Source organism: Neocloeon triangulifer, unplaced genomic scaffold, assembly GCF_031216515.1.
Source record: "Neocloeon triangulifer isolate White Clay Creek 2 clone unplaced genomic scaffold, ASM3121651v1 ptg000012l, whole genome shotgun sequence".
In the NCBI taxonomy this organism is placed as follows: domain Eukaryota; kingdom Metazoa; phylum Arthropoda; class Insecta; order Ephemeroptera; family Baetidae; genus Neocloeon; species Neocloeon triangulifer.
In genome coordinates this window covers 17,569,020-17,583,887 of record NW_026775554.1, presented here as the reverse complement: position 1 = coordinate 17,583,887, position 14,868 = coordinate 17,569,020, and the positions used below count along the sequence as shown (strand labels likewise).

General features: G+C 39.5%; 3 protein-coding genes across 6 annotated transcripts; all 3 read right to left on the bottom strand.

Moving 5' to 3' along the window:
* Nucleotides 1–25: 25 nt before the first annotated feature.
* Nucleotides 26–896, bottom strand: LOC132198312 (uncharacterized). Its single transcript, XM_059622275.1, has 2 exons — nt 590–896; nt 26–533 (listed from the first exon to the last, which is right to left on the bottom strand). The coding sequence occupies exons 1-2, from the start codon at nt 817–819 to the stop codon at nt 200–202; spliced, it is 564 nt and encodes a 187-aa protein (XP_059478258.1). The 5' UTR covers nt 820–896; the 3' UTR covers nt 26–199.
* Nucleotides 897–5,024: 4,128 nt separating this feature from the next.
* LOC132198303 (GMP synthase [glutamine-hydrolyzing]) lies at nt 5,025–10,289 on the bottom strand. 4 transcript variants are annotated; one of them, XM_059622260.1, is made up of 13 exons: nt 10,140–10,289; nt 8,564–8,769; nt 8,045–8,139; nt 7,874–7,991; nt 7,668–7,821; nt 7,473–7,616; nt 7,254–7,419; nt 7,049–7,200; nt 6,594–6,989; nt 6,412–6,537; nt 6,104–6,334; nt 5,824–6,012; nt 5,025–5,766 (listed from the first exon to the last, which is right to left on the bottom strand). In XM_059622260.1, exons 2-13 carry the CDS (start codon nt 8,752–8,754, stop codon nt 5,665–5,667), a joined length of 2,064 nt encoding a protein of 687 aa, XP_059478243.1. In that variant the 5' UTR covers nt 8,755–8,769; nt 10,140–10,289; the 3' UTR covers nt 5,025–5,664. The 4 variants fall into 4 exon arrangements, with proteins under 4 accessions (XP_059478243.1, XP_059478244.1, XP_059478241.1 ...); XM_059622261.1 differs by having other exon boundaries at nt 8,564–8,772; nt 10,140–10,271; XM_059622258.1 differs by lacking the exon at nt 10,140–10,289 and adding an exon at nt 8,984–9,150 and having other exon boundaries at nt 8,564–8,772.
* A 1,094-nt stretch (nt 10,290–11,383) lies between these two features.
* LOC132198302 (general transcription and DNA repair factor IIH helicase subunit XPB) lies at nt 11,384–14,767 on the bottom strand. Its single transcript, XM_059622257.1, has 14 exons — nt 14,548–14,767; nt 14,273–14,487; nt 13,938–14,198; nt 13,685–13,882; nt 13,453–13,626; nt 13,297–13,394; nt 13,137–13,243; nt 12,782–13,078; nt 12,459–12,727; nt 12,237–12,401; nt 11,991–12,177; nt 11,790–11,938; nt 11,611–11,736; nt 11,384–11,558 (listed from the first exon to the last, which is right to left on the bottom strand). The coding sequence occupies exons 1-14, from the start codon at nt 14,582–14,584 to the stop codon at nt 11,445–11,447; spliced, it is 2,397 nt and encodes a 798-aa protein (XP_059478240.1). The 5' UTR covers nt 14,585–14,767; the 3' UTR covers nt 11,384–11,444.
* Nucleotides 14,768–14,868: the final 101 nt, after the last annotated feature.

The following is a 14,868-nucleotide window of genomic DNA, read 5'->3' as shown; positions in this document are numbered from 1 at the left end:
TTCCGAATTTTTCAATGAGAATTGAGACAGAAATTAAATTGATGGGCAGCTTCAGATAGACCAAAAACATCTCTTTAATTTGAAATTTGGTACACGGTATATTACAACATTTCAGCATTAATTACAATTTTAAATTTACAATACTTCTTATCCACGACATGGCTGCAGCCTATTGGTGTTGCTGGACTGCAGGTGGCCCTCAAAGTCTGGCGGCCAGTGCGGCCAGTAGTTCGAAGGTGGCGAGACCAAGCGCAAAGAAGAATCCAGTAATCGCATTCGCAACAATTGCTGCAATGTAATGCAAGATCTTGTCGATCTGGAAGCAAACAGTCATATTTGGATTTGGAGAGACCGTTCCGACTGTCTCCTGTTGTGTCTGATCTCCCGGCTCTCCCGCCCATTCGCCACAGTGGATTCCATCGCAGTTGAGCAGATCTTCCACAAAAAATTCGCACCAGATCCTCCTCAGGAGTTCGTGTCCGACCCACAAAACTTCATAGAACAGAAGTGCACCCAGGATCTTCATGATCTCCCTGTACATGATGGTAATTTTTTTGGACAATGAACTATAAGAACAAAGTGAACAAACGCTGCGTATCCCGAGGAAAGCGCCTTTGGTTCCAAGGAGTTTGGTTCACTTTTTTTTGGTGCGAGTCGGTTTCTGTGCCCAATCAGCGTCGAGCTCTTGAGCGCTGGTGTTGTATGTGGCCAACTAAAGAAATAGTAGGGAAGGGAGAGAGGAGAGCAAGGTGCATAAAAATATGATTTTTCCGGATTTTTGCATGCACCAACAAGACAGAACATGCATGCAGTCGCCATGCCCCTTGGAGGAGCGGCTGGACTGGCTCAGACTGGCTGGAGAGTGGAGAGCAGATCGCAAAGTGCGCAGACACAGCCAAGGACACAGCAACAGCAGTAGTTGCGCCTTGCGCCAGTTGCAGCGCTTCATCAAAATTGAAAACACGCAGCGCAGCTGCAGAAAAAAAACTTAATTTTTCAGTTTTTAACTGCAGTTTGTGTTGCGCTCTGCTCAGGATTATTTTTCTGAGCAAGTATTTTGTTCCTTTTCTCATGGTTTCAGTGAAATTTTCATTCTAACGCTGATAAGCATCAAAACATTCTCTTTTTCCTACTTTTTGAGGGTCTTATGTATTACCTTTAGTTAAAATTTTATAACTCATATAACTATATTAACAGACTGTGTAGCATTCTATGGCTTTTGACAATGTCGACTCTCTTCTAGCAATTTGTTAAATGTGTATTGTGATTTTTTTCGAAGCGATTATTTTCTTTTAAAAATTGCCAATTCATTATTTAAACACAAAGGTCTCATTTTTTATGAATACCTAAAAAAATATTATATGAACAATAATAACATATAAAAAGATGCAGCACAAATAGCACAATGGCTGACTTGCGTTTTAAATATTCGCAGAGAATTGATACACAATTAACATAAATTGTTGGGCGCTGCTTCACTAATAATAAGACTAAAAGATTCATCTTTTTAATGTGACATTCTGTTACACGGTATCACAACATTTCAGCATTAATTTTTTTACAATTTTTAATTTATAATATTCATATACGACATGCAGCCCAGTAAATAAAATATCTATGTCTATTTAAATGATTCATGTTGCCAGTTGAGATTGTTCATTGTTTCAGTCTCTTATAAGAAGCATCCCTTATTCCAAATAATTATCAATATTTTTTTTATTTATTTTTTTAAATTTTGAATTAAAAGTTGATTTAATAATTATAATTTATAAAAAAAATATATATCCTTCTAAACAGCTTCTATAAATCAGAAACATACGTCAGGTTAGAAAATACTAATTTGTACGCATTTTTCAAAGCCCCATTAATTTATATTGTACTTTTTCAAATATCAATGAGTTTTCTCTTTAAGGTCTTATGAAGATGCTTCCAATGACATATTGATTAATTTTTACATTATAGATAATAAATCCATGGGTGATGCGCTTTCAGTTTGGTTTTCTGTACCGCCGCGGCTTCTTGGATTATTGCGAATTACACGCCTCACCACTGGACCAAAGAAACTGACCAGCCAAATGAGGGCGCCGCTGAAACCAAAAATCAGCAAAGACTTGGTCAAAATATCTGGTTGCTTTGTGAAATTGATGGTGGGCACATCATCCTCATTGAAAAGTTCAAGCATGGAACGGGAAGAGGAATAAGTTCTGAGCCAAGGAGAGCCGTCGGATCTGAGTGGAAGTCGGATCTTGAAAAGCAACTTTTTTATTTTTGTTGAGTTCTGCAATTGGCAGCAGGCGGGTGTTCGGACAAAACCAAAATTTTGTACATTAATTAATTTCCTTGCAAATTTGTAGCTAGGACAGATGAACGAGAGCTGGGTCAGTTTCGGAGCGACAAAGAAGTGAATTCCGCTGGGTGAAAAGGAGACGACGCTGGTCTTCTTGTTCACCTCATCCTGGACTGTTCGGCAGTGATGTGGGCCGCTGCCTTGAGTGTTTTGCAAAAACTGGGCAATTTCGCAGATGGGAGCTTCCTTAGAAAAGGTTGAAATCGGTGCCAGGTGGAAGGAGTTATTGCTGATTGGTGCCTCTTTGATCAAATTTGCATCAGGGAAGGCGAATCTGTCAAAAGACGAGGAGACGGCCAAGAAATGTTGCAGGACTCTCGCACCTGAATCGCGTGCCTCGACCTTAAAGTGGCGCCCTTGATAAAGGATCGGAACGTCGATCGGCCAGTACAGTCTAAAGGACGACGGCACGTTGTTAGCTTGATTGACGGTCAAGATCAGCGTGGCAAAACCTTTGGCCAGGTAGAAGTCGACCAGCCGAAGATTGACCGGTGAAGGTTGGCCCGAATTTCCGAGGAGTTCTTCAATGTCCTTGGCCAAATTCACGGACAATAAAGTAGATGAACCAACTGTTTGCTGCAAAAAAATGGTGTAAATGTAAGGAACCGAATTTTTGATTATGTCAACCGCTTGATTGGTCAAAAGGGTCACCTCCGTCACATATTCGGCCCTTTTGTCTGATTTTGAGAGGTTTGCTTTCTGCCAATGGTCGATTTCTTTTCTTAAATCGATCACTAATTTCTGCAAGGCTCCTCGATCAGTTCGGGTTGCGTCCACGACCAGACTTGTCCCTCGGGCCACGAAGGTGTCCCGCGTCAAAGTTGAAATTCCGATCGACTCCTGCCAGTTGAAGGCTTGATCCTTGGGCCGAGCAGGAAATGGCACCTCTATGGGTAGCTGCGCCAGGTCGTTCTTAGCCTCGAGCAAACGGTTGCTCACTGCTTGAAACTCTTTTAACTTCCCCTGGAGTTGCTGGCCGCCGTGGTTTTGCAACTTCTTTATATTTTCTTCGATTAAGTCAAGTAGACGACGCACCTGATCGTAGTCGTTTGTCAGCCCTGCCAGGTCAAAGGCGAGCAGGACGCTTCGGCGACGGTCAAACTGTACCTCGCCTGTATAGACGAAGGTGCGTCCGTTTTGTGGCGCGGCCATATTCACGACCTCCAAGTCCGACGTGGTCGCACCAATTGTTAGAAGAAACAAAACCCATCCTACGGCTGGAAATCGCTCTTGAAACAGCATCTTTTGCGATCCTGAAAAATATATATTATATAGAAAAAAATTAAGCAGTGCCTTAATATGACTAATTTTTTATGTAATAGCACAAAAATTATAGATAAAATATTATATTTTAATGCTTCTCTGCTTGTTGCAAATCCAGAAAATACTTAGATAAAAATTGGGCACAGTTCAGACGACGTGCGAAGTGCGTATAATTAGAACCTGTTCTTCTTTTAAAAGTTGTGAAGTTGATAAAAGTTTGGGCTTCCCATAAATAAAATTTTAGAAAAAAATGCTTTAAAAATGAGACATCGCATCGTCTGACGAATATTAACAAACAATTTAACAATTATTACTTTTTTTCTATAAATTTAAGCCAGAAATTTTTAAACACTAAATGTATCTGTTGTAAAATTTATGGTAAAATTTATTTAAGAGCTCAACAGAAAAAAAATAATCATTAGATCTCCAGCAAATGACAATGTAGATTTTGTTGTAAATTATAAATTATTCTTACCTGCAGCTTTGTGCGTGCGAGATTCGAGTGTTGGACACATGCTTTATGTGACAGATAAAGTGGGAAATTTTGCACCGCGCCGTTTAAAAAAATTTTAAATCAAAGACACACTCTAATATTCTATTATTTGTGTTTAACACATATAGAAAAACACGACTTGTCTTGGTGGGCTCGCAGGCGAGTGTATACGTGCTCTCACTCTTCTCGATAGTGGCCGCCGCTTCTACCCCAAAATGATACAATGGAGGGATAAATACAATAGTTGATGTCACCAGGTTTTTGAGAGATAATAGAGGGGGATGCGCGAAAAGGGAAGGTGATCTTTCCAACATAGTAGTATATTAGATCACCTTTTCCAAAACACATTGCGGCTATAATTTATTGAGACAGATAGCTAGAATGCCTTGAATATTGTAGTGGCAATTAAACTAATAACAAACAGAGCTGTGCGGGCATTATTTTAATAGCCTCCTCTCCTATATTTTTCATAAAATTATTTATCATGGATGAAGCATACTTTAAAATTTTGTCATGCAAGTTTCATATTATCTCTCCCTCTCTACTGATTAAAGCAAGATTGCGGGGCATGCAAGTCGGAAATTCAAACTTATAACTTATATATTTATGAAAGAGCGAACGGAAATAATTCTGCTTTCTGGTCGTCACTATTGAAAAGTTGTCGGGAATCGCAAAATTAAAGTTTTTCGATGTTAATGTTGCCAACAGAAAAATTAAAAACTCGATTTTTCAAAAAATAAAATTTTGAAATATTTTTGGGCATTATTTTAAACCGCATGGGGGTGTCCTATGGACAAATGGTTATCACAGAAAAAAATTATAAGAATATAGTATTGATAAATATCTTGTAACTATATAGAGTAAACCTACAATAATTTCAAATTTTTAAATATTAAAACAAAAACTATAATGTAAAAGAAATAAACCCATTTTAGAGAGCTAAGGAAATGATTTATATTATAATCCACATAATTTTATTTATGCCATAGCAATGCTTAAAAATAAGTATTCACAGACAAAACATTTTGTTCAGGTTGCGTAATCAAAATTTATCAACTTTTAAAACTTAAACTTGCAATCCACCCCATTCATATCTCGGGGATGCCAGCAAATTCACTATGTCCCGCTACGTCCTTGAAGTAGATGACATTGCAAGCACACGCGTAGAAAAGCCTAGATTCGGGAAAAACTGATTTTGAATATAACCGTCGAATCTTGAACAGAATGAAATCAACTGAGAGAAACAACTGACTTTTAACTAGGTTAACCGGCATGTCTAGAAACAATTTTACACTGACCACATTTTAATTGTATAAATAACGAAGCATACTATTCTGCCCAGATGCCAATCCATAGAACATTGACAATTAAAAGTATTTATCCAAATGAGACATTGCAATTGCAACCTGGCGGAAGGGAAATTTGTTCGTCGTGTACAAGTCCTGCGGCGTTTCAAATATCACCGAAACAAGAGTTGAACAACACTCGAGAGTCTTCGAGGCACACAACAATAAGCAAACAACAAATATGTTGTGTTCTTTCTGATAAATGTGGGCACCGCTCACTCCCACTCAGTGGTTCCAGGCGGCTTTGAAGTCAGGTCATAGAGCACACGGGAAATGCCAGGTACAGTTGCCACGTCATTTGCCATTCTGGCAACCACCTGAGAATAATTAAATTTTGTATAATCTCGGTTACAGGAATAAAACGAAAAACTCACTTCCTCGGGAATTTCCTTGCCAGGGGTTGCCGGCATACCAGTCATAAAGTCTTGAGTCAAGAACGGCCGAAGGACAACAGAGTGTTGGCAAGAAGGAACACGGCCAATAGAATCACGGTCAAAGTGGAGGGGAATAAGCACCACTGGCATCTGGCTCAGTTGGCTGTAGAAGCCTGAGCTGATCAGCACCTGGGAAATAATTTATTTTTAATAAAAATTATATTATTATATATTATATTATATATAAAAAAATATTTGCTTTTTCTGGGGGATAAATTACCTGGTTAGCAATGTGGTCAGCCTGCCTCACAGTGCTGATGATGCCTGATGTAAGGTAGGTGGGTGTAACATCTAGCACAGGATCCCGGACCATTTTGCCAAATATGTAGCACACTCGGTTGATGTTGTGGCAGATCCTGGGGATGATCCGGGCGAGGAACATTAAATCGTCCCAAATGGGCGGCGTGTCGCTGGAGATGCCAACAACGTAACTATAACTCCGACTGTCACCCTTGAAATCACAAAAATTGGATTGAATTTCTAAGTTCGTACTCTAGTTTTAATTTTATTTTGATAGTTTTTATTTACCTGAACTCCAACACTTCTAATTGGTAAAAGTAATGCAGCAAGTTGCTGCTTGCTTGAAATAACTTGAAGATGCTTCCTTTCACCCTCCGTTGTAGCATTTTCAATTCTATTCAGTAGAGCATGGTTCTGAAAATCAAAATTAACAATTATAAGCTGACAAGAATAAATGTTTTTTTTTTAACCTTTTGAACCATCTGGTGATACTCAACGATGATCTTGACAACCACCTGAGACTCGGAGAAGTCCTTTTCGATGTAAGGCTCCTCAGCACACAGCACTCGCATGGCCAAGCCTGGACCAGGGAAGGGATGACGCATGACCATATCGTTTGGCAGTCCCAGGTCACGGCCCAAGTTTCGGACCTCATCCTTGTGGAAGTCTTTGAGCGGTTCCACAACACGGCCAGCGCTACGGAGCTGTCTCACTAGTTCAGTGTCGTTGTGGTGGGTCTTGATGACGTCAGCCTTGGCACTTGCAAGACTCGAGGCAGACTCAATAAGGTCGGGGCGAAGGGTTCCTTGGCCAAGGAAAACTTCTTCGGGACGGAGGTTAAGCTCCTGAATAATTTCGTTAGCCACCTAATCAAAAAAATTATTGGGTAAATAGTAGAAGAGAGTAAACTTTAAGACAATCTCACGTGTACAAACGTATCACCAATAATTTTCCTCTTTTCTTCAGGAGAAATTGTTGCGTTGAGAGTTTTTGTCACATGTGCCCTTGAGGTAGGATCACGTTTATCGGCTGGAATGACTGTCGAGGCGTAGGAAAATTTCTGAGTCCCGTTTATAGCTGGAAAATGGATAATAAATCATATGATCTATACCTTAAGCAATCGAACTCACTTCTCATTTTAAGACCTAAGTTTCCAAGCGACTCTTCAACTTTCTGACTTTCATTTTTTCTCATGAAACCATTGTCAATGTGCACAGCAATGACTTGGTCATCCCTGAGCGCTTTGTGCAACAAGGCAGCACAAACAGTGGAATCGACTCCACCGCTGCATAACAACTGTTGAAAAAGAAAAATACATCAGATGTTAAGATAGAAATATTTGAAAGTACCAAAACTTTGTTCTTGTCAACGGTCTCCCTGATGTATTTGATACACTCCTCTTCTCTGCCTTGCAGAGTGAAATTACCCGTTAGGCCAGCAATGTCGAAGAGGAAGTTCCTCATCATCATCTGACCATTTGGAGTCAAATCCACCTAACAAAGTCAAAGTTATTTCTGTTTAAATTCTTAACATTTTCCAATTACTTCAGGGTGGAACTGCACACCGTAGAGTCTCAGTTTGTCATGGCAAATTCCAGCCACTATCGAGCCAGACATCGAAATGACTCGGAAGTTCTCAGCAACCTTATCAATGCTGTCCCCATGTGTGAGCAACACTAGCTGGTCCTTTTGAAGACCTCTGAAGAGTTGATAAATGTAGATTTTAATTAAGACTTGGCATTAAGACTTACTTAAAGAGTAGGCACTTTTCGTCCACGTCGATGCTGAACTGACCGTCCTCCCTCACATCTTTGCGCACCACCTGCCCACCGAACTCCTTGTTCATCATTTGCATACCATAGCAAATACCTGAATAATATTTGTTTTCAGAAACAAACCAGATCAAAATAATAGTGAAGTACCAAGGACAGGAATTCCAATTCTAAAGATATCGGCATCATATCTTGGCGCATCCTCTGCATATACGGAGTTCGGTCCGCCCGAAATAATAATAGCTCTGTGAACAGAGAGTCAAGAGTGAACATAACATCTTCTGAAAATCGCAAAGGACTACTAATTGGTCCAAATTTAGATTTGTCTGACAGAATGTAGCCTTGATATCTAACTTGCGTCACAAGAATGTTCTCTGTCACTTGTTGATGTAGGAGGTTCGTATCGGCCATCAATCATCTCTATTGATATGACAGCCTTCTATACCTCCATAAATAGTTTATTCATATTGTCACAAATTGTAAACTTGAACAACAGAAAAATGGTATAAAAATTTAACAATAATGAAAGTTACCCTAAGAATTTTTTAAGTTTGAAAATGAAAATTAACGTTTGAACTTTTCCCATAGAGTATTAAAATTTTTTCTTCTCTTTTCAAACGATAATTTTATTATTTATTCGCATACATTGATATCAAACCATAATCTTACTTGTATCCTTTTTCCTTGATGGTGAAAGCAGGAGTGTCGAGGGGAAGAAGTTCACTCTCGACCTGCAGCTCTCGCACTTTGCGGTCAATGACCTTTCCGTACTGCGCCCCTGCGTCCAGGATGGCCACACGCTCACTGACGCCGCTGGCCAACGCGCCATTGGTTCTCGTTTCGGGACTTGTGTTGTGCATGCTTGGAAAACAGCACTGCTGAAACATCAAACAAAATTTTCAGAAAACAGAGGAAACAGTTATTGTGCATCAGCATTTAACAAATAAATCCATAAAATCATGAGCTCAATTTGTACAAAATAAACGTGAAATCCATGATGGGTAAATTTGTTGAAAAGCGTATGATGATTTTTTTTTATCAACTCTACGGACCACAAGCAGAGACTTTTTGCTTTTGCGCCACACTTACCCAGGCCATCAACCACCCAGCGCAGTCTGCAAGCCAGAACAGAGAAATAATAAGCGAATTTTGGCGATAGCCAAACTGACAATGCGAGCAGTCGATTTTTCGGGCCGAATTATTCAAGCAGCCAAATGGGCCGCAGTGCCGCGCGAATGACAAAGCAAAACCTTGACTCGACCGGACCAAAATAAATCTCCGATCCCAGCTGAGCGCTGTCAACATTCCTCTAGATCGTGTGCCAAAATTTACCAGCAGATTCGCAAGTTTCGTAACTAATCTCTTGTGTTTTTTTCTTATGCTTTTGAGTGGAGCCCTTGGAAATAAAATATATTTGGAAATGTCTTTTTTTCATCTTATAATGTTAATATTTTATTTACAAATTTGAAATATTTTATTGGTAAATAGGATTAACTTGGCCTTCCAACTTTGACCCTCGTCGTAACTATATTATTTCATTTTCTGTTCCATCCTATGGACTTTGCTTGTTAGTAATTTTTTTCTCCCAGTGGATGCAAGAGTTGCATTAGTGAGCTTTTCAGTTGGGTAATTCTCTAGTTTACACACTCGTGTTGCAATAGTCTGAACACTTTTTCCGACGAACAGAATAGCAGAATATGAATAATGACCTAAAAGTAGGCTAAGCACGTGGTGTTCATATCACGTATCCTCTGTTCGTCCTCAGGGTGTCCAAGGAAGTGAATACAAAAGCAAATTTTCACTTAAATCCAACTTATTAAGTGTCTCAATGAGACCGGAATTTTACACACAACATGAAGACAAAATCTACAAAAAATACTCCTGAAATGAAAATTTATTTTGAGTGGCCTGAAAGGTGGTCGATGTGATCAGATTTCCGAGCCAAAGAATTTGGCTGAAACCTTTCTCTGTATAAAATTTGCGATGTATTTTACAAAATTAAATTATAAAAGCGTTGGGCATACATAACCATACTAAAATATTACGAGTAAATGCAGTCCCAAAGGAAAAATGGGCTTGGCAGAGTTTGTTTTGATGCCGCTCTTGGAGCAAATTCTACGCCAGTACGTTTTTCGCAACAGACTTTCAAGTCAATTTTCGATGCAAGGGAGAAAAAGTCACAAATTTATATGGAAGGATAAATGTTTTTTGTCGTTTCTGCTGCAAGTTTTGGAGTTTCACTGACCTGTTTCCGAAAATTCGACGATTTTCCAACGCGCCGACACGAAAACACAAGTGTCCACTCGGCAAATTTCCAACATGAGCGAGAATTTTCTGAGAGCGCCGCTGAGTGGCGCGCAAGAGTAAAATGACGATCGCTTAGCGATTAGCGCTAGGTGCAATAATTAATTAAACGAAAACGAACGTAAAAATTACAAATTAAAAAAATTTTGCCAAATGAGCAGCAAAGAAGAAACTTTACAACAAATTTAATGTAATAACCGGTAATAACCATTGCTCATTGAACCACATTATTGCACGAGACGTTTCCCTTTTCTGACACATTTTGTCATAAAACTCCCCTCCCCCCACCACTCTGTAACTTTCTTGGGAACTGTTTGCAGCCTAGTAAAAGAAAAGCGACAAATGACAAACGGGAAAAACAACTTGCAATAATTTTTAGATCCATATAATTTGTAAACATGTAAAAAAGTTTCTCTATAGTTTCCTGTCACTTTCAGCTGAGGTTGAGTCACCCCTTTATCTCGTGATTAATTTATATACAAGCGCATTTAAGTTGCATCTGCTTTTTTGGTGTAGCGACAATTGATTCGTAATGACAGTCTAAAATTGCTAAACACAGCTGTGCACGTCATTTTCAAGCCCTTTTATACGCGACTGTAATATGAAACTGCGTGCTAAGCTAAATAATTTGGGTATGTACAAAGTTGGAAGAGTGACGTAGAATTTTATCGATAATAATATCTTGTTGGATTTCCAGCAGTTTAATCTGAAAAGAAGGGACCGCCGCGAACATGAGTTGGCTTTTCGGCTCAAAGAAGACGAAGACTGTCGTCACTTCGCCGTCGTCCGAGCAAGGCTCTCCACCGAACAAAATTGAAGTCAACGAAGAAGATGACTTTATGATTGTAAACAACAAACAGGCCCCAAACGGATCTCCCACGGTTCCGCCTATGTATCCAAGTTTTTCAAATGGAACAGTTGTGGCTCCGTACAATGCACAATCCCCTACAACTCCTGTCAACCCCTTACAAGGTGTGCCATTCCAGCTGTCCAAGACCCTTGGCTTGGCAACAGGCCGTAACCAAGGCCAGGAATTTACTGAACTGCTAGTTCAAACAGTAATCGAGGGTGCAGATCTACGTGCCTTAGAGTATGATTTTGGTGTCGAAAAAAGTGTCGCTCGTGAATTCTAATATTACCATAATAATTATGATACAAATTGATTTAACTAATAAAATTATGCGAGAGTTATAGCAATGGAAAACATATTATTATTATTTTACTTGAAGCAACTCTGATGTACTATTTAACCACGGAATTTTTTAAACAGAGGGTGTTTGACGTTGGAGCGTTTGTATTCTGTGTAGATGGCATCGTCGGCTCCTGATAGTGACGACAACGTTCCAACCCTTCGGTGGACCTACAAAAAAAAAAACGAATAAATATTTTCTCCCTAATTTTAATTATATTACTGATGGGCCAGCTTTCATTCCGCCTTCGCCTGGCATCCGTTCTTCATCGGCGTCCATGTCGCTTGCAGCAAGGACCTGCTGAAGAAGTTGACCTTGTTCCTCCCTTGTTTTGTAATTTAATGGCTCCTGTGAAAAATTTGTCCATGAGCAGGTTTTGATACATAAATTTTTAATCGCACATCGTCCATTCCTGCCAATTTGGTGATGACCTTGTAGCTGTATCCCTGGTTCACCAAAAATCTAGATCTTTTCCTTGAATATCCCATTTCAATGGTGTCTTGAGATACAAGTGTGTAAAAAAAGGCGTTGTATTCCTCAGCAATTGCACCTAAAGAGGGAGTTGGCTCCATTTTATGTTGGTCATATAGTTTAGTTCTAACCTTTTTTGGCTCGTAGGATACGGCCCAATCGTTGCGCCTCTTGACGTCTGGAGCCTCCATGAGATGAGATTTGAATAAGCACATTAGCATCGGGAAGATCAAAAGAAGTGTCAGCAACTTTGCTTACAAAGATAGTGTTTACTTTCGGGTTGAACTTGAAGTTTTGCAGAATTTGCATTCTTTCATTCTAAATTGTATAAGGGTTTTCAAATAATACATTATTCCCTTTACTTATTAAAAATATACCTGTGAAGTTGGGCCATAAATATAAGGTTTGTTCATTTTAATGGCATAATGCTTCAAAGCGAACACATTGTCTGAGAAGACAATAATTTTATCACACCGTCTTTCGTGGTACCTGATCAAAAACTGACACATCTGGAATTTGGTCGGGTTCATCACATACAAAAGCTAAAAATTAACAATTTTTATTAGTTGTTTTGATTTCAACAACAAGCAATAACTGACCAGCTTCTTCATTGTCCTGCAAGCCAGATATTCTCGGAAGAACTCTGGTGTCATTGGGCACCAGACCTCAGCGCATTGCACTCTTGCAATGAATCCTCTCCTCTGCAACTCCAACCAATTGGCCTCATATAGTTTGGGACCAATCAAGAAGTTTAAGTCGGCAATTTTGTCGTCTTCTCTCAATAGGGTGGCGGTCAGACCCAGTTTGCAGTGAGATTGGACAATGGTTAAGACACGCCTAAACATCTTGGCTGGAATAGTGTGCACCTCTGAAGGAGCATTCAAATAAAATCAGTGGTAACCAAGCAAAAATAAAAACAAACCATCAAGGACCATAATACCCCACTCCTGATCTTGGAGCCACTTCATGGTCTGTTCTGCCTCCCAAGAACGTCGTTGAGTGTGGGTGATCATGGAGTACGTGGTGATCAGAACCCCACTGCCCATCGGCTTGTCTTTGGCGTCGGATGTGAACCTGCAGATCATGCTGTCATCTGCAGTTGACCACATTTTGAACTGCTGCTTCCATTGTTCAACGGAGACGCTAGAATTGCAGAGTACAAGAGCCCTTTTCCTGACAGTGCAGCAGGCAGTCACCCCAACCAAACTCTTGCCGGCACCTGTATACATATTTTTTAAATCAAGTCGTTTTCAACAGTAAATTCAATCTAAATTTACCGCAAGGAAGTACAATGACCCCTGACCTAGCCCTTCCGTTTCCAAACATTTTCCTCAGGGACTTTTCTTGGTAGGGTCTGAGCACTGCCGAGGGCTTCAGATCAATGCTGAAGAGAATTTAGTTATAGACAGTTTTTCATTTACAGAGAAATTAAATTACTTAATGTCAGGATTCACTGTGTCATTTCTGAAATCGTATTCAGCAAGCAGAGGATGATCAAGTTCGATACATCTTTTCTGAATGACTTCAATTTTTTCCTTAAATAATAGTTCGATGATTTTGTAATATCATTAATTTTTAATCAAAAATGCTCACTTGGTTCACTTCGAATGACACAGTCTTCAAAACAGCCTCTTGTTCATCATCGTCATCTTCCTTGTCCATTTTTTCATAGAAATTGGTGATGTCTTCAGGGACGGCAACAGGATTCTCCTCAGTGCCCTCTGTAGCAGCTCCATCTGTTTCTGTCGGAGCAGATTTGCTGCCAAACTACAAAAAAATTCAAAATCTTTTAATTAGAGATTAAAAAAATATTGCTGCTAATCACCTGCGTTACACTCTGCTTGGCATGCGTCTGAGAAATCAGTCCATCTTCAATAACCGTAGCACCTTCTACCTTTGCAACCTCCTCTTCCTTCTGTCGGAGACGACATTCTTGAATTACAGGATCTTTCAGAAGCTTTTGAAGCACATCAGGAAACTGGGACTCTACGAAGTATTTGTTATGCTTCAATACCAATTTTACCTGTATGGAAAATAAGTTAATACCACCATATTAGAAGTTAGTAACTTTTCCAAACCTTTCCATAAGAAAGTGTGCACATTTTAATAAAGTCCATGATTCCTTCTGGAATAGTAGTTTTGCTCAATCTTTTCAGATATTCAATAATGTCGTGAGTTTGAAGGCCGACAGAAACTGCTGCATAGAGTGAATAAGGTGTCAGTTTGTATTCATGGATGTGCTCAGGTCTGCATACAGGTTCCGAAATTGCAATCAAGAAGTCGTGAGCGTGTTTGTAGACAGGCGAGAATGATTCCAAAAAAATGTGACCGTTCGGAGCCTAAATAAATTTATATTTTATTAATTAATCTAGATACTTTGAGTAAGGGTCTATCATGAAAATTAAGTACATACAACCCATAGTGGTCGAGAAGCGTGGTCTGGTTTCAATTCCATTTGTGGACGATAGTCTTTGGCCCCAAACTCATCTTCATTGGCTTTTTCATCGGCCTTTTCAGCATTTCTTGTGGCGCACCCTGGCACCATTTCCAGTTCGCCACCTTCCCCATCTTCGTCAGGATTGTATTCACCTTCATCTTCCTTTCTTCTCTTTTTCTGTTTACGATTGTCTAAAATTAAAACTTGTAATCACAAAAAAAAACATGATGTATCAATTGCATTAAACAAACCCCCAAAGTCTCTTTTGAATTTCTTCGGGCCTCCCATTATTGCGGCAGGCGTTTAGACGTGACAATATTAATATTTATTTCTTAAACCATTATGACGATTTTTGGCAAATTTGCAGCTCTTCTCAGGATGAACTCAACGATCTCTCGTTACAGGCAAAAAATCAAAGCAAAAATATTTTCTCGATTTTCTCCCTGCCCTGACACACGAGTCAAACAAAAACAAAAAAATCATTGTAGGGGAGAGGGAAGAAGTAGGTGGAGGGGGTAAATTTCAAGGAGCTTTTGTGACGTCAAGGGACTGCAAATTTTTCCCGCCGATGC

Coding starts and splice junctions, on each gene's coding strand:
- LOC132198312 (XM_059622275.1), bottom strand. CDS start 819: ATGGCGACTGCATGCATGTTCTGTCTTGTTGGTGCATGCAAAAATCCG. Junction 534..589: donor CTTTCCTCGGGATACGCAGC/GTTTGTTCACTT, acceptor CATCATGTACAG/GGAGATCATGAAGATCCTGG.
- LOC132198303 (XM_059622258.1), bottom strand. Junction 7,617..7,667: donor GTGTGCAGTTCCACCCTGAA/GTAATTGGAAAA, acceptor TGACTTTGTTAG/GTGGATTTGACTCCAAATGG. Junction 6,990..7,048: donor TTGGTGATACGTTTGTACAC/GTGAGATTGTCT, acceptor TTTTTTGATTAG/GTGGCTAACGAAATTATTCA.
- LOC132198302 (XM_059622257.1), bottom strand. CDS start 14,584: ATGGGAGGCCCGAAGAAATTCAAAAGAGACTTTGGGG. Junction 14,199..14,272: donor CTTCTCGACCACTATGGGTT/GTATGTACTTAA, acceptor AAATTTATTTAG/GCTCCGAACGGTCACATTTT. Junction 13,079..13,136: donor GGTCATTGTACTTCCTTGCG/GTAAATTTAGAT, acceptor ATATGTATACAG/GTGCCGGCAAGAGTTTGGTT.